Raw genomic sequence first — 25,769 nt, forward strand, 5'->3', positions numbered from 1 at the left:
GCTCTGACGATGGCTATGCCACCCCTGGAGACAGGCGCTTAATGACCAGAAAGTACACCTGTAGTTTAGCAGGCTGGAGAGTATATATTTGTGTTCTCTTCAAGTATAAAGAAAAAAGTCGAAAGCACACTCTTAAGTTGAAATAATTTAGCTTTTCAAATAAATTCCAAATGGTGTATTATGATTAATGAAAAGTAACACATCATGTTCCTAGAGTTGACTGCACCCATAAGTGGTTTTGATACGAGTAACAGATGAACCAGCAGGCATATAGGGAAACGTATTTCTTATAGTAGGGAGATAGCCCCATGTCGAATTTTGTATTTTTATTTATTTTACAGACGCTTGCATAATGCGATTTCTTTTAGGATTCTGCATCACAAACACTTTGAGTAACAGGTGTAAAAATGTTACAGAAAATAAGTACGATTCATTTTTTTCACAACTGTTTTCAATTTGCAACTATGTACTTTCTGCAGCAACAAATATACTCCATCAAACTTTAACTTTTGCAAAACCTGTTTTTAATTCTTTATGAGTAACATGGGATGAAGTCAATGTTTTTTCATAACATCAAGAGGCAGGGACCCCCCACACTCCCACTTGACACAAACAAAATGTAAGTATTGTCAGTGGCTAGTTAATGCTGAGTTTAGAGTATATTACAACAAGGCTATTTACAGCTGAATTAAACGTAAATTATAAACAAAAACACTTTCTCTTTAACAGCACAAACTACAAAATCCACTTCATCAACAATCAATAATATATCAGTCCATCCACAACTATGGGCCGGCCCTTTCCAAAAACAAAACATTCAATGAATTACTGCACCACTCAATGGCTTTAAGGCAAATTAACACTTTTTTTTTAGGCTTATATGACATTCAGGCAAAAGAGGACAGCCTGTCAACAAGATCTTTTCTACTTTAGGATCCGTGGTAAAGGAGCATGGTGGTGAAGAAGGCATGGTCGTACAGCTGCTCCGCTTTCACAGACTTCTGGTGCTCCACCTGGCTGCCTGCGTTGCTGCCGCTCTCAGAGGAGTCGCTGTAGAGGAGCTGGCCGTGGAGGATTTCTGCCGCAGGCTCATACCCAAATGAAGGCTGTGGTGGATTGTGACCATTTGAGGAAAAGTCCCCACAGTGTCTCTCACCTGCCACTGAAAATGAGACAAATTGTCAAAGGGGATTTATATATAATAATTGTGTTACCATATTCCTCTTCCTTAAATATAACAAGAGAGACAGGGAGGATTGATTTTGTTTTGCACAATTATAAGAAGGGGACTCATAATGATCAAATACTTTGAGAAAACCCTTACAGAAAGTAGATCAACCAATTTCAAAATTAATTCCAACGCCTTTACATAAAGCCACATATTTTTGACCATTTCAGATGAGTCAAATCCTGATCTGAGGGTGCTTTGACATACAGTGACATGTTTCTGTCTTCACTTTGATATTTAAGATACTGCGTCCCCTCTAGGAAACCTTAAATCTACAAGACATGTTGGCATGCCATAATCCCAACGCTAGCAAAAGAAGCAGATGTGATTCCTTAGAGAAGTTAAGTCCTTGTTCTGCACTTCAGAAACCATATAAACAGGACTGGACAGATGCATGACGACACAGTACTTTAAGAAAACAAAAGTCCACCACAGTCACATTTATAAAATTAATCCACATTTAATGATTTCACACAATCAAGTACAAAGCTCAACCTGCTCAGTACTAAACATCGGATATTCCAAATGTCAGTCTATACACTCAAATGTTCTGCCATGTCAAACAAAAAACAAAAAAACAGTAACATGAAATACAAAATTCAGAAAGAAGAATGTCCCTTACCAAAAGTTATTGTTCCACTACTCAATACCGCTCAAGAAATAAGGCTTTTTGCAAATCCATGCAAACTTTCTTGAGCGGTATGGTTAACTCATAACTACTGATTGTAAAATGGAAAAGTCCCAGTTACAGAATCAGACGGGGTATTAGAATATAACATAGAGATGTTCAAGCTCTGCTATAGTTGCCTAAAAACATTCACCATATTTAACCATCAAATAAGCACACAGCCAAAATGAACCAGCATGAAAAACAGGAATAACCAAATTCCAAGTAAACAGACCACAATGTCTTAGTACATGACATCTACAAACTACAGGAAAGCTGCAAAATGAATCGTTTATACTTTACGAGCTACATTCAATTTGGAATATGCTTTGGCATATACAAATTCTGGAATACAAAACAGCGTATGCTAAAGTGTATATTAAAGAGTGCGAAGGCCCTCATCATTTCAATATAAATGTCATAATAATCAATCAGCATCGGTAAACTCAACATATTACTCAAAGGTAATCACCCTGTAGATATTACATGTGTTTATATAGATTTCTCTTAATAGAATTGCAAAGAAACCATGTTTCTAAGCTTAATGGGATGATCATGCTTTAGCCGTTCCATGCTGAAAATCACACGTTCCCATAGTAACATATTCAGGGGACCAATGAAGTTGACATTTTTCCTTTTATACAACGAGGTATAATCAAAAAGGCAGTCATGACGGATTTCAAACGTGACCGAGACTATTTTTATCCATCGAGCCAATATGACCTACATTTCACTGGTGGTTGCTGTTTGGAGGGATCGCCAATAAGTTTGCGTTATCTGGGATGCTGCCGTATAACTGTGCAAAACAAAACTCCTTTTATCATGAACCTTAAAATAAAAAAGGTTTACACAACAACTATCTTTATAACTGGACGGATGCATTTAGTAGAACAAATAATCTCAATGTTTGATCCGTCAGAGTATAGTTAGATACATGGATAAGTATAAAATACAACACACACTGCTATACATTGTTCAAATGTAGCTTACCACCAAATCAAAACCAATGGATCTTTTGTGCATGCAGTTTGCAACATAAAAAAGAATTTGCCTGACGATACCAAAAAGATATACTGCACAGATGTGATCATTAGCACAAGCCCTCTACAGGTAGGCATAAGAGTTGGTGCAGCGACAAGGGGTCTGCATTGACGCCACAGTGATGACCTCCAGCTCTTTAGTTGCAGGGCTGGACCTCTGCGGCCCCCCTCTGTCCTCACACTGATCCATGGCCCCCAGCCCTTGTTGGGGTGCAACCCCATTAAGCCCAAATGCAAAGGGTCCTGGCCCACCTGAGGTTACAGTCGACTCCAGGTTCATGGTTTCCATCTGGGCTTCTCCAGCACCACCCAGTGGCCCATTCCCATTCCGCAATTCTGTCGGCATGCCCAGACCTGAGAGCAAGATGCATACAAAAATAACAGGAATGACATTTGAAAATAACTTCATATGTAACTTCAAACATGACAGAAAATCTGGGCCAAGATGTTAGATATCCCCAGCTGAATATCTTTATGTACCTGCATATACTCTTAAGACTAGAAAGTGCAAACCCACTCTATTGCAGTGTGCTCAACAGAGATTAAGAAGCTCTTTGTTTTTCCGATGCCACTCTAATACTGCAGTACATCAAAGGTCTGTTCTGTAATACAAAGCCCCTTGGGGATTGTACGATAAGTGCAGACTGGATTTAAGCCTACATATAGAATACGTTTAATGATACTTAGCCTTCTTATCTTGTAGGACTTGCTATTGACGCCAAGTGGCAGCCTGCTGCAGGAGCTCCAAGTGTGGGTTTTTTTCTTGACTATTTATTTGACCTTTTTAGAACATTTCAATTATCCACAATATTTGATATTTTGAATTGGTAATCCTCTTCCACTTTTTAAGTATTTGTATTTTAAAGGTCTGAAAACACTGGGATCAATAATGTATGTATGTCATGCAGACAAACAGATTCCACATGGGACAGTATTGAGTTATTGTGTTGAGCAGCCATGTCTGGTCATTTTGTCCAGCCTGACTGCATGTGCAGCAGTCAAAACTAATATTAGATGTTCCAGCTGGAGAACAGTAGATCCGTTTCCCCTTAAAAACATTTAAATCTCAATGCTGATAAGTTGAGCTGAGGGACCTACCATTAGGTCTAGCTTTCTTCCCTGGGTTTGCTTCCATGCCATCAAAAGACCTCTTTCTGTTGGGCATGCCATTCAAGAAGCTGCGTCCCTGGATAGTGGGGCGAGCGTAGCCCCCATTCTGGGTCATGCCATTCAGAAATGTCCCGTTGTGGGACTGGGCCATGTTTTGTTGGAAGTTCTGGGCATTGGAGAGAATCTCAGCACACTCCTGGAATCCCTGGGCGTGGGCCAGGTCGGCAGCCGTCAGCCCACTGGCATTCCTCATACTGCACAACGAGAAGGAGGCGTGTTAGAGACACTCACTGTACGTTTGATTTACACAAAAAAACTAACAAAATAAGACACGCCCAGACGCGCGCACACAGTCACACACATACAGACTCTTCACACACAGACAGACACACAGATGTAAAGAAATATCCTGTGCTGCTCTACCCTCTCACATCTTCTTCGTCATTCTCATGAGAGATGACGACTGATCCTTTTGGATCATCTGCATCTTCCATAAACCTCGACAGTTTCCAGATAATAAGGGAAACATGTCTGCTGCAAGAAGACATGATTAAGACAAATGTAGGGGCATTTATTTTTGAAAAGAACGTGAAGTCATCTGACTCAGATGTTGCTATAAAAAGATCTGTTGATTTCTGTAGATGTAAACAGCTTGGTCTTGGAAGAAATGCGTCATCAAGGGGGATTTTGCAAAGGGTGAAAGGCTGCCGTCAACTCTCATTTCCATCAGGAATAGTGCTCAAGGATTTTCTTTAAAGCTGCCTCCAAATTCCAGCCGATGATGTAGCCAAGGCTCAAATTAAAGTTGGAAATAAAACCTGGAGTGGTGGACACGTCCCTTTGAATGTACACTGTGTATAATGAGTGTGTGTGTAAAGTGGAAAATAACAAGTGTTCCCTTGAAAGCAAGAGTGTCGAATTCTTCTGGGACAGGATCAGGTTGATCTTTCAGAGAGGAGGCCCTGATGTAAGTTGTATCTTCAGAGGAAACTCCAACCAGGGATTAGGAAGGAGAATGAAACAAGGACAATCTTCAACCATTAGACACCCACACGCCTTTTTGGTCAAGCTGTAAAGACTTCTTCTGGTTTCAAGAATGATGAGAATGAATAAAGTCCAATTAAAGTTCTTGCAATCCCTACATTTGTGTTAATCATGTCCAGTTGCAGCAAAAAAGGTTTGTTTTCTTTAGTTCAATAATGAATGAGCAAACAGTGCTGTGTCAGGTGTCACATTTCAGACCAGAGCATGGAAGCAATGTCCCTGCAAAAATTAAACCATGACGATAAACAGTCTCAGTATTGCAAATGAGCAATGCTACTTAATAAGTACTCCATTTGTAAACGTAATTAAGTCAAAACAGCTGCGAGTGCAGTCATTCCTGTATGATATGATTTAATGTTCTCGTGCTGATGTGAAATGATTGTGCTGGAATAAATGTCTTCCTCTAAACAATAGCAGCCGTTTAGCCTAATGATGAGAAGTCTCCCTTCTCCACTGGCCAATTACACAACAATACTGCACTTGTTCTGTGTCTAAATGTCTCTGAACTGCAGAATGAGTTCTCTAAGCAAACAGTCAGGTCTTTGTCAGAGAAGTGGGACCCTGGCCTGCGTCCAAGCTTATATTTGCTATATAACAAATATGAGGGAAACAGAAAACGTTATCATTTGCAGGTGTGTATGTTTGCTTGTGTGCACAAGACAGCAGGAATTGTCGATTTAGAGACAAACTGCATTCTTACTTTTTATTCGAACACTATTTGTTATTTATTTAATGGTATTTAGTTTGTTAAAACCAAGTGACATTGACTTCCATACATCAATCAAATTCATTTAAAGGACACTGTTACCGTTTGGTCATTCATTTCGTGTAACAACTTCTCTGCACTTTATCTAAACAAAAAAACAGTTCAACAGCTAATGCACATGAATACATTTCATAAAGGATTTAACACTGAAAAAATTTAAATAAAATCACACAATATCTTGTTGCACATTTCCCGTCCCCATCAAATTAACGCTTCCAAAGGATTAGTCCAAAAGGTTCTTTTTATGTTATAAACAATTTATCGGTAAGATAGATGGGTAGGTCTCACTCTCAGGAACGTACATCTAGAGTTCAAAACGGTGAAATCATTTTTGGAAGTTTGGAAACACTTTTAAGACTAAACAACTTGTTGAGGCCCCAGTGAATAACATCACTGCTGTTAGCAAATGTAACTTTAAGGAACTGAAGTTATAATCATAACCTTTAAACAAATATCAATAACTGTCAAATACATTTATTGGAATTCTTTCCATGTTTAAAAATCCACTTGACATATTTTTAGAGCAGAGGAAGTGCAGTGATTAAGTCTGCAGCCTCTGGAGCCGCTAAACCGTCCCTTCTCCCCAGATCTGGCTTTCTCAGTTTACTCAAGCTAAAAAACTGTACACTGAGGGTGGCTGTTAAGTCATCCGCTCTTTTCAGGGAATAAAACATCTCATTTTTACTGACAAAGCACTCAGAGATTCTCAGATGTTTGCTTATCCCACCCTTGTTTTATGGTTGGACCAGAAATAGCAAAAATATTTCCAGTGCTGTAGCACAACAACAGCATCTGTTGAGAAAAGTGTTTTTGTTTTGGATCCACAGGAAAGCCAACAACACATTTCAAATAGAAACGTGATTTAGGCACACATATTTAGCTTACATCAGATAAGAATTATTATAAACTCGTTAATTTTTCTGCAACATACTTATCCTAGAGACCTTCATTATTGCTAAATCAATAGTCCCTTCAAAATGTCCTGAAACAGTGTTCCTTAAGTGAGACCTGACATCTATAGTGAGCACTTATCCAAAAACAGGATAACAGAGTATTTTATTCACCCAGGTTTTGTGGAAATTTGAAAAGGAAGCGTTAATTCTTTGTAATTGCCTGGTATGCTTTGCTTTTCCGTCCTAAGCACACAATATGCATCTTCTCTAACTATCCTCTAACCTTCCAGAGGCAGCCTAATATCATGCTACATGTTGACATGGGACTCACGTGATTAAACCTGTCCATATAAAGGGCTCCTATGGTTAGTTCACAAAATCAAAAACAAAAATCATAAAATAAAAACAAAAAGACTAGATACAGGAACAATCATGGATAATAAGCAAAGCATGCAGGTCTAAAACTTTAGTTTTGATTCATAAAAACCTAGCATTAAAACCAATCACCGCAAGAAATACCTCAACAGTTTGCCAGTGTGTAGATAGGAAGCGATAGTGAGAACACTCAATGCCACAACAGTGCGGCTATCCCAGGGAACGGGGCAGACTCAGCAGTGTCTATTCTTCCCCTTTCTAGGATTACTTGAAAAAACCAAGTCATTTCCAATTCAATGGCTGCAAAACATTAAGACGTACGATTCTGTTTCAGTATAAAAAACTTTTTTTTTGTCAACTTATTGTCACTTTCATAAAGGAAAAGGTGACAAAGATTAGAAGTCAAAACAGACTATGATATTGTATAGGGTTAATACTGTGACATTCAAAATAAAACATTTCTGTGTATGAAGTAAAATATCTGTACAGTGAAATGACAGTGAATAACCATTGCAACAGGATGAGAGTTAGCATTACACAGTTCAGTACATGATGGTATGCAAATCTAACCCATCTCACTCCGCTGCTCTGAGCCTCTGTCTCTGCTCTACTCTCGTCACCGGCAGCCTCTAAGCTCACTCCTGCCTGCAGCTAGCTCGCTAGAACACCTGAACATCTCGAGGCTCACGACAAAGGATAAGAAAAGGGTTTTGATGAATCAATTGTTAAAAATGAGTTGTTTTTTTCGAGAAAGGTTTAGTTTTTTATAACCCGTCTAGATTCCATTTAGAGGTAGATACAATAAGAGCTTTAATATTTCTTCTTGTATACAGTATGTATTTAATATTCACGGTTTGCATTTTAAACCACATCAGATCTATTTTTTTTAATACGAGACAAATCGATCCTAATTAGATTCTTTGAAGTTGCCTTTAAGAAAAAGTTCCTTTAGCTAAAGTTAGTTCTTAATTGTTGTTTTAATGAAACCCAAGGACTGAATGTACGATTTGATGGGGTGAAGATAAGGAGGAAGTGATTAATTAAGACCAGATTTTCTTCAAGGAATGGTAAGACATAAAGAGTGTTCCAGTCTTGCTGAGCTGAAATAACCCAGATGAAGTACTAGCTGCCCCAATGGAAAGTTCTTCTCCTTTTTCAAATGGGATAAGGATAAGCATCAGGATTTAGCGCAGCTTCCTCTTCTGTCCTTCAAATACTACATGTATTGTAGTCCCATCACCCGGAATTGGGGCTATCCAAGTTCCTGCGAAAAATAGGGCCATCAGTGTGTAGGTTTCTGAATAGTTGAAATCTTTTCAGCTTGAAGTGTTCGAAAAAGCCTCACAAAAAAGGTGATGCACCAGAAAAAAAAAGACCCTGGGCGTGGCGAGTCGACTGGAAAGACGCTGGCGCTTAAAACGGACACGGGCCCTATATTTTAATCTGAGTGTCTTATCGAAGGTCTCCGCAAGTTTTAAAAAATAAATATACAGTGAAGTATTTACTTTTTTCTTGATGTATTTGCAGAGGATCTTCTTCTGGTGCGTCGTCTTCGAGGATTAAGAAACCAGCCCGCTTAAGAACAGCAAAATGACAAGAGCTCTGAAGAGGGAAGACTGAACGATTGCAGGTATCCACTCAAATGAACACGTTACCTTTAAAAAAGGCATAAGATCTGACTCAGGTTTGAACCTAGAATAAAAAGGTATAATAATTGAGCTTGAATTCAAATGGAGGTTCATTGTCAATTGTAATGGGTTATTTACGAGAAGAATACTTAGACATATGTTACGTTTATTGTTTATTTGTTCACATTTATTCTATATTTATATTACAATTAATTGCATTATAGCTTAGAAGCTCATTTGACAGCCTATTGACCTCAATCACCCACTGGTTTGAATGCATTTGTCTTGCACCTACTAAAGAAAATAAGACGGGATAGCAATGAAACCTGGATTAATGATCAGTAGGTGAATTGTAATGTAGATTGTTTGCCAAGCAATTTTGATCATTAAAATATTATTAACTTATTAATGTAATGCATTTTTTCTTCAGCATATCAATACGATTTAAAATTCAATAGAATATTTATTTTTCTCTATCAAACTGAACAAGGATTATTCGGCATTCAATTTCTTTTGAAACTTTGGGTAATCTTTATTATTTACGTTAGACCCCCTATATTTTTAAGGATCAGTGAGAAATTTGAACATAACAGTTGTCATTTGACAGCATACTCATTTTGAAGTTAGTTATTTTGTCATGAGCCTCATTCCCGCCTAGTGTGCCTCTTATAGCTTCCCTCCCAGTTGTACCTCTATTCATTTCTGGCTCATAAGTTGGAAAAATAACCTGATAATAAACTGAACTAAATGCACTATCTATAATCTGCAGGGGGGAAAAAATAAATCACACATCATTTTCATCATAAACATTACTCATCAGCCGATAACCAAATGCACATTACCAGACCCCGATAAGAGATTAAGCATGTTTTAAACATGTATACATGAACAAATGGGCTTTATTTGGCTAGTTAAACAGCCAAATCCACCAGGAATTTCAAAGAAAAAGAAAGTTAAAGAGTATAAATCAAATCACTTTGTTTACAGTCGGAGTTATCATTTTAAAAATCGATGTTTCTCAACAATTTGGACTAACAAACATGTATACAACATTTTTAAAGGCCTTTTATTTCTACTGTATGTGTGTGTCACTAAGTAGTCCACTAAGAAACAGCATGGAATAGGTTTTACATGAATGTTTCAATAACCCTGAATAAATGTGTTTGCATTCCTCTTTGGAACCAGAATTAACTGGAGGCCCAAAAGTCAGCGTAACTGGTATCAAAATTCATTACATTATTTTTAAATACTAATGTGATTTATCCTCATTTGCACCAGTGCCAATAAGTAGAGTCAATATTCAGCACGGTGAATCTAATATTTTTCTCTTGGCGTAATTTGCTGAGCTCAGATTCATAAAGACCGCCAAATTCTCTCACGTTAAAACATAAAAAAGCTACAGATCTTTTGCATCTCTAAAACCCCTGGTTTGTTTTGGATTTCTGGACGTCAATGGCATTTAAAAAAGGGCATATGGTTTGTTGCAAAAAAATGAAACTGCAAGTTAAAGAATAGCCAAGAAAGAAGAAGTTCTCATTCAAATATGAATCTTTGTTTAAAATGTGCTGCAGTGTTTAGTGTCAGCATCATAGCATTAATATAGTTCCTCTAGCCAAAAAATACAGGCAAATTAAAGAAACTATGAAAGAGTTTTAATTACAAGCAGCTCAAAAAGTAACATTTAGATGCCTGAATGAAATATGTTGGGTTAAGCGCCAAGTCCATTGTGTTGACGGCTTTAAATGGTCTTTGAGAAATAGTAACTATGATCTGTTAAGACGTGAAAGGCAACACTAAGAGTAACGACCCTTTGTAAATGTTTTGTGTCTCTTCAGGTCATACACGATCTACATTTAAGAAACAACAAATATGGGTTGTGTCTCTTCTGCCTTTCTTCAAGCTTGGGGTGCACCAACAATAACAGAAGGTATTATTTCACTGATAACACTGATAAAGAGCTGCCAACTGAAAAAGGTGTGACTAAGCACGAGGCTTTAGGAAAAAAGGGTGGCCTGGCAGCATTCACATTATCTGATCATCGGTTTTCTTTTTGTTTTATCTTCGCACTACCAAGAGCATTTTTTGTACAGATTGACATCTGTTTGTACAAAGGTTGGATCCAAGTGTGTTTCGTTAAACTAGGAGATATGGTATTCCAGTTAACGTGCAGTTTCCTAATAATTTAAATAAGTAACCGATCAAGGACGATTGATGCACTTTCATTTTTTTGCAACATAATGACAGCCTTTTCTTACTAAATGTAAAAGGGCCTCAGAAAAAAAGAGGGAATGTGCATTTGGTCATCTAGTCAAGCTGTATAATGTAAGACACTAACCAAAACAAATATTAATAACAAAGAAAACCACAAATCTAGATTTAACAAAGATCATGCAACATGGCCTCCTAACAGTTTATCAACCTTTACATCAAGTTGTCCTCTGGTATGCGAGTCTATTGTGCTGGATTACAGAGCCGTCAGCTGAAAGGCACGGCGAGTTAATGATTTACTTTATGTGGCGGGAAATGCAGCGCTTCCCTAAATCACAAAGGTGGTACGAACGTTTCTGTTGAATGTGAATGAAAGTTACTTAGAATACGTTCAGATAAAACAAATATTCTCCGCTAATGTTTTTACACAAAGAGGACAACTTCATGTGAATTGTTGCAATCATAAACAACAATTTCAAGGATTAACAAAATGTCACGTTTTCAAGAGACCACCACCAATCCAGTTATTCCATTTTGAATCTCATCCCATCTTCAAACCATTTAGGCTGGATGGTTAAAGAATGATTTTGTTTAACTTTAGCATTATCCAACCAGAAAGGTTTCAGGCTTTTACTTGCTGTTTAATAAACTTACTAAACTGCACACAGCCATTATTTTATAACCACTGGCAAAATATATGAACGTTTCAGACAATTCCTTGGAGCTTATTTGTACACCAGCATTAAAGTCACAGTAGCAGGTCAAGGCAGTGTTTTATTTGCAGGATATTTAAAAGACGAAATCTGCACGTCCCTTAAAAGTTATGCTGATATTTTAAAAACGTATGCCCAGCAGTGTTTACGTACAATAGAGCCTTAAGTAATACAGTGTAAAGTTAGCATTTAATGGAGCAGCTTCCATCCGGTTGCGTCTGTCAAGGAACAGCCACAGAATAAAAATGTTGAGCTCAAAATTACTTCAAAGTTTTAGTATTTGCTTGTTTCATAATTTCTTTAATCTACCTTTCAGACCTGTTTTAAAAGGTATTTGCAGAGCCTTTGACTCTAGAACTTGAAATACTGTGGAAGCGGTTTTATTTCCTCACTGCTACAGTTTCAGTTTGGTGGTGATCCCTTGCAAAGGTGTAACATAGATGTTGGATAGTAAAGAGGAAAAGAAATGAAGAGACAGATCTGATCACAGGACTTACTCAGCTTTCGCTCCCTGAATCAAGAGAGTGTTGATACACTCCAGACTGCCTGCACGAGCAGCCTTGTGGATGGGCGACTCGCCCACATAGTCCTGATTGATGACAAAAGACTGTAGTTAAACGAAAAAACATGCCTGTGTTGTGCACCAATACAGTAGTAAGACCCAAAACCCAGTGTGGGATACTAAACATGAAGGAGTATGTTTTTAATGAAAACCCTCCCTAACTGCCTCCCTCCTCTTTTTCCACGGTTAAAAAAACAGATGACAACAGGGCGTAACTCTGCAGGGCAGAGCCTGAACTTTTCAACCAGACTTCACTAACGCCCACACACATTTACAGTTACACATTAGTAGGAATGCAGATCAAAGAGAGGGAAAAAAACTACACCAGAAGGCAGCCTGTGGGCGGAGCTTAAAACTGAGTTATCCTGCTCTCCAGCTCCAGCCATGTCCAAATGTTGGGAGTGTAATGTAAGTCACAAATAACTGTTTCTCAAAGTGTTGATTCCAACATGTGCTGAGCAAAATTAAAGGCAATCGATAGAAACCATTTCATGATGACGACAATTGTTAGATAATCCTTGACCGGCTAATCTGATTTCTCCCAGCAGTGCAGCCGAGCAGAAAATATAGCCAGTGCATGAAATACACAGAGAAGGAAAGACGTAACAAGCAATACACATAACACTGAGAGTATGCATTACCGGAAAATAGGATAAACATAGTAAGAATAAACAGTAAATGAGATTGAGGGGCATGTAGTAACAGCTTGGGCCGGGGCCCCACTTATGAGTTATCCTCCTTGATGGGATCAGTCTAATCTTAACTGTGGAGGACGACCTCTTGCATTGCTCTACCTTTTTCTGTCAATGCATGTGTACCTCTGCCGGAATACATATACACGTTGTTTTTGTTGAAACTTGCGGTTAAATTGAGTGAAAGTGTACAACCCCTTTGTAAAGTGTTGCTTTCCTGGTAGCATTGCCTGTACGCTTTGTTAAAGATCATGTTTACATGCACCTCTCCAGGAATCTTACTTGGCAAGTTTGGTCTAAGTCCCAAAGTGAACTTTTATGCAGATATGTGTCAAGTGTGCTTCTGGATGTCATACCTGTCTGTTAATATCTGCACCAGCTTGAAGTAGCCATAACAAGCACTGAGGGTGGCCCCCAAACGCAGCAATGTGAGTGGGGGTCTGTGCAAACCTGGAGGTCACCGCATTCACACCACAGCCCACCTGAACCAGACGCATGACACACTCCAGCTGTAAAGACACAAGGCCAATGCATTAGGAGTGAGACAGATAATTATATATGTGCAGTGGTTTATTCAATCATTTCTTCCCACAGAGACATTGGGCAGGATTGGACAAGCATACTACAGTAGAGACAACCATGCAACACTATTGTGTGGCCTGGAGTCTTCAGATCTATTACTGTTGGCTTGCATCCAATGTATTTGACTTCAGGCCTGCCCTTCCTGGGGTGTCGTTAGCGAAACACGTATTGGCACATGTAATTGTTTGGGAGAGGTCAGTTCGTTTGAAAGTGTCGTTGAAAGCTCACTTGCAAGTCGCCACTCGTTTTCATTGAGAGACTTTTGAAAAAAAAGTAAAAACATATATTATAATAAATATATATAATAACTGTTGCTAAGATACCACCTGGTTTCATTTTGTTGTTATATCAGTAACGGTGAGCAGACGTCAGTTGAGCGAACGTTAGCTTTATTGTGGGCTAACGTTCCCGTTTCTTTGTCGACGTCTGATGTTACGGTCATTATGTTCAAATAAAATTATTCATTCTCAACTTAACGACGCTCTCTTATTTGTAGAGCGTAACTTCACATAACATGTAGAATGGATATCGGCATCGTCTCTTGAAAACCCCTAAGGTTATGAACAGCGTCAATTTGACTTGTATGGTCCATTGTCTGCATCAAGTAAACGATGGCTGCGGCTGCGTGTTAAGTCTCATCAGCTTACACTGAGGCTAAACATCAGGAAATGGCCGAAACGAGGATTGTGCGTTGGCGCTCATTTTGGAAACCATTTAGAAAAAACTGGAGCGCCAAAAACGCAGTTGCAAGTTACCTTTCCGAAATGAGCGGCCCAGTGTATGGGCGTCCAGCCGTAAAAGGTGTCCTCCACCGAGAGGTCAGCCGGGTTTGAGGTGCGCTGAAGGAGGGAGCACAGGGCTCCGACATCTCCATCCCTGCACGCCCGGTGGAGTGGGAAGCGGCTGTTTAAGACCTCCTCACTCGAGAATCCAGACTCCAGACCCACCGACATTGTAGCAAAAACTTTAAATAATAGCTTACTACTGCAAAAAGCACTATCTATTGTTTTATTCTGGTCGTTGTTGGGGTGCCTGTGAATCAGGACACGCGCCACCCTGCTTGGTACGTCTTTCTGCCTGACAACACAAAGCAGACAGCACGCGCCGGGGGGAAACTTGAGAAACGGGGAGTGAGCTGCAAACTGCGGACTGTATTATTTCTCATTCTGGACTGGATTCATTATTCCGGGCTTTGTTCTTCTCCTGTAGCATTGTCGCCCCCGTCTGGACAGTAGGGTGGGTCTGAATCATTTGTGGAAACGGCCTTCTTTTATTTTTTGGAATAACCACCAGGGGGCAGAATCACTTCAAAAACGTATTTCCAATGCCATTGCTTATGTGCGTTATTCACTTCATTTTTACAATTTAATAATGTTATTAGTGGCTCTTTTAAAATGTTCACGTCTTTTTCTTCTTATTGCTGCTGATTATTACCATGGATGTGTACTTATTTGATGTATTTAATTGTTACGTTAAATGTTATGACATGCACTTGAAAATATTGTTTTGACTTTGGATTTGGCTTTGATATATGGGTGAGGTACGGTGATAATTGCAGCTAAATTAATTGATGAACATGACATTGTTCTATCTGTGTTGAAATGCTGCAAATGTTTTATAAGAGTCCACATACTTATTTCTTTTAATTGTTTTCAGGTGTTCGATAACAATAATAAGATGGCCATTTATTTACACAGATAGTAACTAGTCCCTTCTCAAACCAGAGTATGTCTATGCAAAAATGTGTTCTGAAGCATATATGTTGTTATTTTTTGTACTAAATTTCATCTTTATTTTACTATTCAACCGTCGAATCTCAGCAAGAAAACTGCGGGAACATAAAGAGAAGGATGTTGCACCATAAACACTGTGACTTGTACTTGTCTAACTCGACAGTCTCACATGTCCTTGAGATTAACTTTAGAAGTAATTCTGTATACACAAAACAGTGCCGTTGTCTCTCTTTTATATTAATCACTGTCAGAATGTTTTCTACATCCCATCATCTCTTTCCAGTTTCTCTCTTACAGACAGAAACAGAACAATAATATTTACCATTGCCTAGTCTCACTTAGGGAACTTCAAAGTAAGTGTTATGTTTCTTATTCACCACAAGATGGGAGTGAGAAACAAGAAATAGAAAAAACGCACCAGACGCTGACCAGTGTGGACAGTAAAGAAATTACAGTGGAAATATCACCAAAAATTATCATTGTTTTTTGTTTAACACTGAAGATTTGTTTTGCATATACCAGTAAGCGCCAACACTGGAAATATTCACCATTCATTATTATAAACCAGTTTATCCTGTGGGGAGTTGTGGTGTGCTGGAGTTTATCACAGTATGTACTGGGTGAGCTCCACGGCAGTTTTCTGTTATGAGAAAGTCTTTGGAACGAAAGGAATGTTAATGAATCCCAGTGGCGTACGTCACACTGATATTACGGTGATGGTGTCATGCTCTACTTCATTGGCACAATAGTTTAACATGCACTGTGAAGGCACTTAATCTCCCCACGCACATCCTTCACCTTTCTTCATGAGTTAAATCCAGGTCAGCATTTCTGGCTCATGGACACCTACCCCAATTCATATCAAATCATATGAATAACACACAAAATGTCAAAAATTATGCAGGGAATAATTATCAGATGCTCCAGATATTTATCAGATTGTGTGTCACTTGTTGCCACATGCAGGAACATGTTCTAATCAATTTGTTAAGAATGCATTACTATACTAGTATACTATGTACTTAACTATTGTTTTGCTTGATTACTAAGACGCACGTAATATAACTGGGATCCACTTAGTATTTATCACCTCTTGCACGTCTTAAAATATTTCCATTGGTTTCACACATTTTTCAGCATCAGTTAACAAAGATTTCATAGGGGTACCCAATACTTAATGCATCTATATTAATGTATCTAAAGGGAAACATCAGCGTCTTTATTGCACCAAGTGAAACTCCAATGCACTTCTCTTCAATTTGCAATTGATCTTAATCAACAATTGAAATATGCAACGTCCGTGTTCTGAGTTTTGATAGTACTGCTGAAACAGTTTTCTAAAAACTATACAAATTGTCCCTAATATACTAGTTCTTATGTCTAGTAAACATAATCAGCAAACGTTTTTTGTCCTATGCTTTAATAAAGTTAAGTAACAATTTGAGATAGTGTTATAAGTTGATTATAAGGCACCCAGCATTTAAAATGTACAGTACATAACAGTGTGATGAACGTACTGCCAAAATTGGTCCTGTAAGGCTGAAGTATAAAGTGAACTGCATTGTTGCATTGACAAGACATGCTTTAAAGCGATCAGGCAGTACAATAAGCCTAACACGGTGTCTTTTGTACCTTGCCAACACACCCTCTTCTTATAATTTGATTTATTTCAGACGGACACTCTCCTGAAAACGCCTGGAAGCACAGTAGGTATGTAAGGTGCTAAAATATTCTTTGTAAACCAAAATAACTATACAAGAACACAATATTTAGAGTGAAGTTAAAGGAAAGTGGGTAATAGATGGCTATCAAGCTGGATCATTAAAGCCTTTTTGTAGAAGATTCACATTCAGTTCTAATGAGAGTTATGTCAGTCTAATGAGTCCTTGTGTCTCTTCATGCGTCACTCTTGTGTGAATTTATGGACCCGATGTCAGTTATCCTGTCTTGATCTGTCGTTGACCTTGATTACACATCTACACAGGAATGTCCACTGATAGCTTATCAGCCCTGGGTCAATATCTTCCCTGACTTCTGTCTGTTTGCTCAGTTCAGAGGGACTGACCCCAAACAAGTTCACCTCCATCCACTAAGCTTTTACATCTATAATGATGAGCCTACTGAGGTGAGGGGAGCTCTGCCTCAACACTGACAAATCAGATTAGAATTCTGTATGTGATGAATTCAAAGAGTGTTTTTGCTATTCAAGAGGCACAGCACATCCCATTTGTCATGCATACAAACATGCTCTTCCCAGTCTTCCCCTCAGATTGTGTTATAGGAGTACAAAGGATTATTGGGTGACGTCTGAAATACACCACTGATTCAGCCCTAGACAGATGAAAGAGCAATGATGCAGAGGTGTTAGGTATCAATGTGGTAAACAGCATGGAGATTAGTTATAAATGTTCGACTTACAGGAAAATAAGTGAGATCTTCAGAAAAAGGTCACACCCAGGGTTCTACCTATTTCTCAAAGTAATATACTGATCCTTAATCATCTTTGCTCATGATGTACAGTTTGTCATGGGGCTGTCATTTTACTAACCAAGTTTGTCTCTGAACCTTTAAATGTTGAAATTGGGTTAATGATTAAAACCTTTACATTTCTAAATCTGATTTTTGGAATAACTGAATTCCAAGTTCACGGGGTGACGTCAGTGAATGCTTTCTCAAAAAGCTATTTTGAAAACTATTAAAAGCATTTGATCGTTCCACCCTGGGGCCCTTCCCTAAACCTGGAGATAATTGCTGATCATTGTTCGGGTTGCGTGACACGGCGTTCAACTACGTCTGGAAAGTGGGTTGAAAGAACTGTTGTTATAAAGAGAGGCAGGATAATTATTCCAATAGACTTAATGACATCATCTTTCCGCATTCATAGTGATTTTAGTAATTTGTACACATGGGAAATTATGGTAGAAGTTGTGTGAAAATAAGCCTGCAGGAGAAATTGAAATATCAAAGTAATAGTCACTTTCACACCCTAATAATGGAGAAATGCCTCATGGTTTCTTTTTGCTAACAGGTTGAAAACCTTTACAAATAGTGTAAGATTAGACCCTAAATATTAAAAGCAACAATATTGATCATAAGAAAACTCTGTATGTTGATGATGTCTTATTCTATATCTCAGATGTGTAGAATTCAGTACTTTAAGAGAAAAGTATTTTAGAGTTTTTCTTTCTCTTAGACACATACGAAGTAAGAAAGAATGATCAACAAACTGAAGATCTGAAGATTTCTCTCATCTTGTTTGGTGTGTTCACAGTCTAACCTCCTCTCTTTTATATGTTATACTTGTTTTATGGTTTTGTTTTATCCCATTTGAAATTGGATATGTGCAAATGTCTATGGAGTTAAATCAAATAAACCAAAAGTAAAAATGTTTATGGGTAGTCATCTGCAAATATCCATTACACCTTGTTGGGTGTATCAGCCAAAGTTAAAGCTGTCCTCAGATTAAAACATGTAGAAATGTAACAAGATTATAAATGTTGGGTGGTTCAGTGTGTGCAATTGTGTGTATTTATATTGAAATACTGTGTACACCATAAGAGAACTCCTGTGTTGTTCATTTCTTCACCGCACAAGTAGCTTACAACATTCATGAAGCATGCAGAATCACAGGATAAAGTTCAGACGCTGTGTTCCAACAAGCCCTCGCATTTCCCAAGTATTTCCCTCTTCCTGCCTTTCTTTATCTAGGTCAAAGGTAAAAATCCTTCCCCCGAGCCTGCAGCTTCCTCCTGCTGGTAATGTTTTCCCAGCCTCAGACCGACCAGTATTGTAGGTGTCAGCAAGACAAACAATAAGAGGTTAAGTTTAACAATATTTGAACTGCATCTTATCCACACATTGGTAAATTGTAATCGTAAACTTTAAATGTTAGAGCAGTCTTTTGAGATGAAATCAGCATTTTGCTATTTGTAATGTTGATTACCTACAAGTGTGTTCCAAAATGAAAAATACTCGACTTTATGTTGCTAACGCTTGCAAGTCAAAACACTGGCGATGTTTGTTTGGATAAGAATATTTGAAGACCTAGATTTTTTAAGTTACATTACAATTCAGAGGTAGGAAGAAACTAAGTACATTTACTCAAGTAATGTACAATTTTGAGGTACTTCCATTTTATGCTACATTTTACCACTCAAATCAGACTTTAGTTACATGGAGTAAATTCATATTCTATCCTGCAGTACACAAAGTAGTTACAACTAGCTGAGCCTTTACTAACTTTGATAACACTTTAATGCATCAATAATTATAATCAAAACATACAATGTATATTATTCTGAAATGAGCCAATCTGCAGAATAACTACTTTTAGTTTTCTAACGTTAAAATATGTTTTGATGCTCATACTTTTGTACTTTCACTTGAACAACATTTTGATTGCAGGACTTTTACTTGTAACAGAGTATTCCTACACTCTGGTACGTACAACCCAACTCTGAAATATATTCTACCATGCTTTCTCATCATTGCTATCCCTAACCACAATGGAGTTAATTACATTTACCACCTTTGTAGATCGAGTCAAGTTGATGGTGTTTATATATCCCAATATAAGAAATCAGAAATCTGCCTGAAGGTATATAATATGACGCTCTCTGATTAAGATAAGGAATTCTCCACAATGAATAAAAAAAAACTTTAACAGGACAAAGATGGGAATACATTCAGGAACGATTACTGAGAAGGGATAGGATCCCTTTTCCAGGACGCGCAGACATGAGGGATACACACACAAGTGGGTAAGTTGGTTGCTCAGAAGCATTGTCTTGTTCTCAGAAAGTTCATATTATTCACCTCTGCATGACTCTGAGGCTTTCATGATACATTGAGGCATGGACCCAACCGCCATTGTAACAGAAAAGTATTTTACTCACTTATTTTCATAATACCAATGTGTGATTCTCACTAGCTTATGGTATCTCTATTTATTGGCTTTCACGTCTTTGCTAAGCTTGGGAAAAATCCTTATTAAAAAGGTTTCATACAAAGTTATTATTTACACTCTCTGAACTCCGTTTGACCTTCATCTTTTGCTGAACCTAAAACATTCCGTTGTCACAAATGCCGGATCACCCCTTATGATGGGGTGATTAAATTTGCAACACATACTTTACTCTTCGTCTTTCCCTCTGCGGAAAGTGAGGCTCTCTGTATGACTGACTGAACCTTTTGTAAGAATAAAATACAACACAGACAATTGAAGCCAGAAAAGGAAAAGTTTTGAAAATTGAAACATTTTGGGATTTAAAGGCCTCAGAATCAATCATGTCTGATATAAAAAGTGATGTTATTCCATAAGAAGTGATAGGAAAATACCCTGTAGCCGTGTGCCTTGTGTAACTCCGGCAACAAACAGGAGCACTGTACTCGGAGAGCAGAACAGTACAATGTTAAAGAGACCGCAGATGTAGGAATAAGTGGCAATTTATAATTCATATCATCAGAACCACCTTAAAGTCTGACATGAGTAAGAGCCAATGAGGGGAAGCTAAAGCTGATGTAATGTGGTCACATATAGTTTTAATAAGGCTGTATGCAGAGCTTTGAACCATTTGAAGACTTGTACATGCATGGGTCAGGTCTAGATCATTCTAGATTAGATGTCTTAAAATGGTTCACAATCAAATACAAAATAAATATATGTTTAAAAACAGGAAAATTCAATGCTGCAAGACTGTGATCCTCAAATGACTTAATCTGATATATTAACCATAACAATAAAAAAACTCGAGGTCCACCTCCTAGCATTTTCTGGAGCAGATGGAGTTTGCTCAGCTCATTATAAACTGCTTTGGAAACTTGATACAAAGACAGAGCTTTTATAAAGTTACTGGTGCTCATAAGGTTTAACAGCTTGGCAGAGAGTGCTCATAGTTGTTATTTAAACATTCTGAAATGCTCTGGTTGATCTGCTGTGTCAAGAATATTTACTTTTTTTTATGCCAGCATTTAGAAACTGCAGTAGTGTTTTATTTATTTTGTCAATCTTAATAAATCTTACAATCCTGATTTATTGCATTTAATTACATTGGATTACAAATTATATTTAACATCCCTGTGACTCAACATACTGGCAGTTTTTATTTGTCAAATTTGATAATGCTTGTGGATGTAATGCTGTCAGCAGTAACACACATGACTGTTACACATATATAAATGATAACGTGAGATTCTCCTTCATCACTCTGTGGTATTTTCTCGATGTATGAAATATGTTTCCCTTCCATTTCTTTTCCTTTCTCTCTGATCTCAGGACTGCACATGCTGATCCTTCTTTCTCTGACGTCTTTTGCCTCCCCCCCATTAGCCCTCATACATTGATATATTGGATTGCATGGGATTGAGGTGTACATATTGTGCCATTTGTGGGCTTTTTTTGTGAGTCATTGCGTCACCAAAGAGAGGGAGTACGCTATATAGTCTCACACACATACACACACACACTGGTTCAGAGTATCTGCTGTTGTACATTGCTTTGTCTCCTAAATTCTTTGATCCATCACAACACTGTTCTTTTTTTGTCTACAAGAGACAGCACAGTAACACTCTGCACCTGTCTCCATCTATTAAAACAATAACAAGACTAGAGATATACCTGTAAGAGTAGGTCATTAGTCACTTATGCACGCCATGAGGTGGTCTCTAGGGAGACATGAGGCGATCAATGAGCCCAGTAGCGATGCAGTCTTTGGGCATGCAGGGGAAGAGGGGGGGGGGATGCTGGGAGCAGCTTTGGAGGTTGAGTCTGACGCCATCATAGGATCAGCTCCTACAGAGACAGATTATGAGCTTGTTTTTCCTTCTTTCCTTGTCCTTCTGAAGTCTGATGTTTTAAGCTTGAATGACGTTAAAGGGCACAATCAATGTTTCCAAAGTAGCTACATAAACGCATAATACCGTCTTTCTTTTGGAAATTGTGTTGTGTTTTCTTAAATTTGTGTTTTCTTTCTATTGTCTTTTTTTGTCTTTGTTTGCAGCCACACTAGTCAACTTTTGTAAGAATTAAAAAATGAATAAAAGCCATATGCATGCATTTTGTATCTTCACATGAGGGATGGTTACACAACACAAAGGGCGGCTGTGCTGGCAAACAAAGTGGAAAAGCCTTTTATAGTATGTTTATATCCGTCACGTTGCAGATTATGAACATGACAAGCTTCATAATGTGCTGTGCTTGGAAAAAAGTTGTGTTGAAAATGTTGACATTATATACACGTCTAAACCTTTTTAGTATAGTACGAGCCGTTAGCCCTCGTCTGATGTATTTACAAATTGCTTAATGAGAAATGACGTTTCAAGTGATCAACTCAAATGATACAAGTTTGCAATGCCAAAAGATAGATTAGAAGATAGAATCGGAGGATGAAACGCTCTTTATTAGTCACATACATGCACACAGCAAAGCACACACAGTGAAATTTGTCCTCTGCATTTAACCCATCCTAGTACTAGGACTAGTACTATCAAACAACATCACCAAATAGATATGACAACATACAGACTTAGTTCAACAGTGAGCATTAAAGACTTCAGACAAGTGCAGTGAATGTGGACAAATTTACAAATGTATAAACAGTCAGGGCACTGCTTAACAGAAACAAACAAGCCTGAAGCAGCCATGTTAGTACTTTAATTAACGACATACAGCCTTGTTATGGAGCAATTGAGTGTTTTTAATCCCGGATAACGCACTCACATTCTCACTTTTACACCGGTTAACTCAGATACAATAGAGAGCTGTTAAGAAAATACTGTAGTGGCTGAAGTACTAACTGTGAGAAATGTCCTCAACTTCCCCATTCAGTTACGGTACATAAAAAAAAAAGAAGGTTGTTCCAAATTTGGCGCTTGATGGATTTGACCAATATGGAGACAGAATCTCAACATTTCCTGACGCGTAACCCCTATTAAATGCAGGGAGAGGAATATGTTTTGTATCATACAAATGACAGTTTCTCCTGGTGATATTATCCCTGTGCTGAAACCTTTAACCTTGAGTAGCGCCGGCCCATTTTGTTTCATTCCTTTTTCCTGGTTTCTTCTCAAGTTTCCAGCACTTCTCTAGTTTGCGGAGAATTAAGGCTGGGAAGTTCAAATCCCAAACAGCAACGCACTCCCTAATTAAAACAATAAACAGCTTTTATGGGTCTGCAGCAGGGTTATTTCACACCCTCACGCACACTTATGTTTGTTGACAGAATCTTGCAGAGCTTAAGCCAGCGTAAACCTGTCTTAAACACAACATGACACCTGTTATAATCACTCAGCTGTGCCTAAATGCCAAGGAGGATTATAGAAGATGTCATGTCATGGATTATGGAAGCTTTATGTATGTACGTGGATGAATCTTTCACTGTCACCTCTGTGGAAATGCCATGGGCTACCACTTTAATCCCCCTAGTTTGTCTTTGTGTTGTGAGTACCCATTGTGTAGCATATCAGCATGTCTGAAAAAGCAAACATGGGGCTCCTTGCAGTGTTTCTCTTTCCCAGTCCTGAAGCCTGTCTGGCTGGCTGACTCTCATAGTATTGCAGGGGGAGGGATGAACCACAGCTGCTGTCTGACGTAAATGCAGCACAAACGTTTGTGCGGTTGCTGCCCCTCTGACAGCTCTACCCAGTTAATGGCTTACCTCACACACCCTTCATTTCACTTCAGCAGAGTAGCTAAACCGTGTGATGGATGTTACAGTCAAGTCTGAGCAGATGCTGAGCCATTTGAGTGAAAAACAGTAACAGATTGTCATCTGTCTGTAATGGTGCCATTTAAGGTTATTGTGTACATATCAGCTTGAGATTTACGTCATTGTGCATGCAGAGCCGAGACACAGCTGGAGCCCTATTAGGGGGCCTCCACGACTCTTAGGTTCAGTTTACTTATTAGGGGTAAAAAATGTGCCTGTAAAAATTGCTGTCTGATAACTTTTCCATCATGTAATGACATGGGGCCCAGAAATACTTCCAGTTTCCAGAGATGTTTTTTGTGATGTCGTTCATTTGCACAAGCCTAAGACGGACAGGCTGGGAGGCTAAAGGAAACACTATTGCATTTGTTTAATATGCCCATGGATGTGGAAAATGACATGAAGATCAGGGTAATGTTATGCTGGTCAGTCGAGTCATTTTGGTGTGCCCCTAAACAACTTTCAGAAAAATGAAGGGAGCTTGACCCATACTAAAGTCTAAATAGCTAAGCGTAAGTTGCATACATTTGTGCTGCTTTTTTAAAATGTGTGTCTTACAATTCACAACATTGTTGAAACATCATTTTATTGTTTATCACATTTCTTTTTATACAGCCCACATATTTCTCTCATGGGACTTTAAAGACTGTACAACTCAAACCTTATAATTAACATGGGGAAAATGGAAGAAACCCCAGGGAGAGCAACGGAAAAAGGATCTCTCACCCCTCTACTTAAGTAAGACAGAAGCAGCCATTCACTTACATATGATGATATGGGTGAGTACCAAACAACTGCATTTCCTGAATCCTATTTATTTAGTTACTTTGGATGAAAGGGGAATAAGCCATCCCTTTTACATCCTCAATGATGCAACTGGACCTTGATAACACAATTGACCTTAAAAATTCCTCCCATTCACTGGCATTGTATATACATTTCACCCCACCCTTTGTCTCCAACAACTTTGCAACTAAACCTGCGCCCTTGTATTGGTGTGTCACTTTAGGATGCAGTCAAGCATTAATGCAAACCGCAGTCCAGCTGACTAATTTCACTGGAAACCCAACAAATTTAGCAAACGGCGTCCTACATTATCCGTGCCCATGAACTTGTGAAGCATTGGAACTAAACGGTTCTGTAGGAACATTTGAATAAAAGAGACTTTTCATGACCCACAGGAACAACTGATATGGTTTGGTGCACCTCATAAAGGATTCAGTCGCCTCCATTGATTGAAATTTCTGTATTGAGCAATCTCAAGGTTACACACTGTTCTCCCAAAGGACTGAGCATGTATGCGTTTGTCTCTCCGCCTGTTTACACACATGCCCTAAGCTAAGATGTGCCTGCATACATTTGGTCAAGGTGCTGCATATTTTCAGAGAATTTACACTTTTCTGCATCTTAATGAAATTGAAGTATTGAACTGAAGGAAGAATTTGACGTGCTTGAGGCAGTACAGATTTGATTAGTGCACAACGATTTCAATGGAAGGCTTAGTTAGGCTAAGGGGATTTTAAATGCACCCCCGAGACTTTGACGCAGGCTGCTGACATCATTGCCTGTACCTTTTGACCAAGCAGTCAGCTCACTGCGATAGGGGGAGGGGGAGGGGAGGGAGGGAAAATGAGGGGAAGGGGTGCAGTAAGTCTCATTTCTATGAAAGAGGAGGCTTGATGTGAAGGAAAGAAAGGATTTATTTTGTAGAAGAAGCGTTAAAAGAAATGCTTGTGGCCTGACTAAAGTGACAAAGAAGGTATTATATGGAGTAGGAAATTCGCAGCCTGGCTAATTTAGGAAAAATAAGGGATTGGTATTTA

The 25,769-nt window shown here is 38.5% G+C and overlaps 1 protein-coding gene across 1 annotated transcript; it reads right to left on the reverse strand.

Moving 5' to 3' along the window:
* Positions 1-501: 501 nt before the first annotated feature.
* ankrd10b (ankyrin repeat domain 10b) lies at positions 502-14,607 on the reverse strand. Its single transcript, XM_063887342.1, has 6 exons — positions 14,264-14,607; positions 13,283-13,435; positions 12,170-12,261; positions 4,034-4,299; positions 3,188-3,289; positions 502-1,162 (listed from the first exon to the last, which is right to left on the reverse strand). The coding sequence occupies exons 1-6, from the start codon at positions 14,459-14,461 to the stop codon at positions 930-932; spliced, it is 1,044 nt and encodes a 347-aa protein (XP_063743412.1). The 5' UTR covers positions 14,462-14,607; the 3' UTR covers positions 502-929.
* Between the last annotated feature and the right edge of the window lie 11,162 nt (positions 14,608-25,769).

Source organism: Eleginops maclovinus, chromosome 7, assembly GCF_036324505.1.
Source record: "Eleginops maclovinus isolate JMC-PN-2008 ecotype Puerto Natales chromosome 7, JC_Emac_rtc_rv5, whole genome shotgun sequence".
In the NCBI taxonomy this organism is placed as follows: Eukaryota; Metazoa; Chordata; class Actinopteri; order Perciformes; family Eleginopidae; genus Eleginops; species Eleginops maclovinus.

Coding starts and splice junctions, on each gene's coding strand:
- ankrd10b (XM_063887342.1), bottom strand. CDS start 14,461: ATGTCGGTGGGTCTGGAGTCTGGATTCTCGAGTGAGGAGGTCTTAAAC. Junction 4,300..12,169: donor ATTCAGGGAGCGAAAGCTGA/GTAAGTCCTGTG, acceptor CTCGTTGTGCAG/TATGAGGAATGCCAGTGGGC. Junction 3,290..4,033: donor GAAGAAAGCTAGACCTAATG/GTAGGTCCCTCA, acceptor TCTTGCTCTCAG/GTCTGGGCATGCCGACAGAA.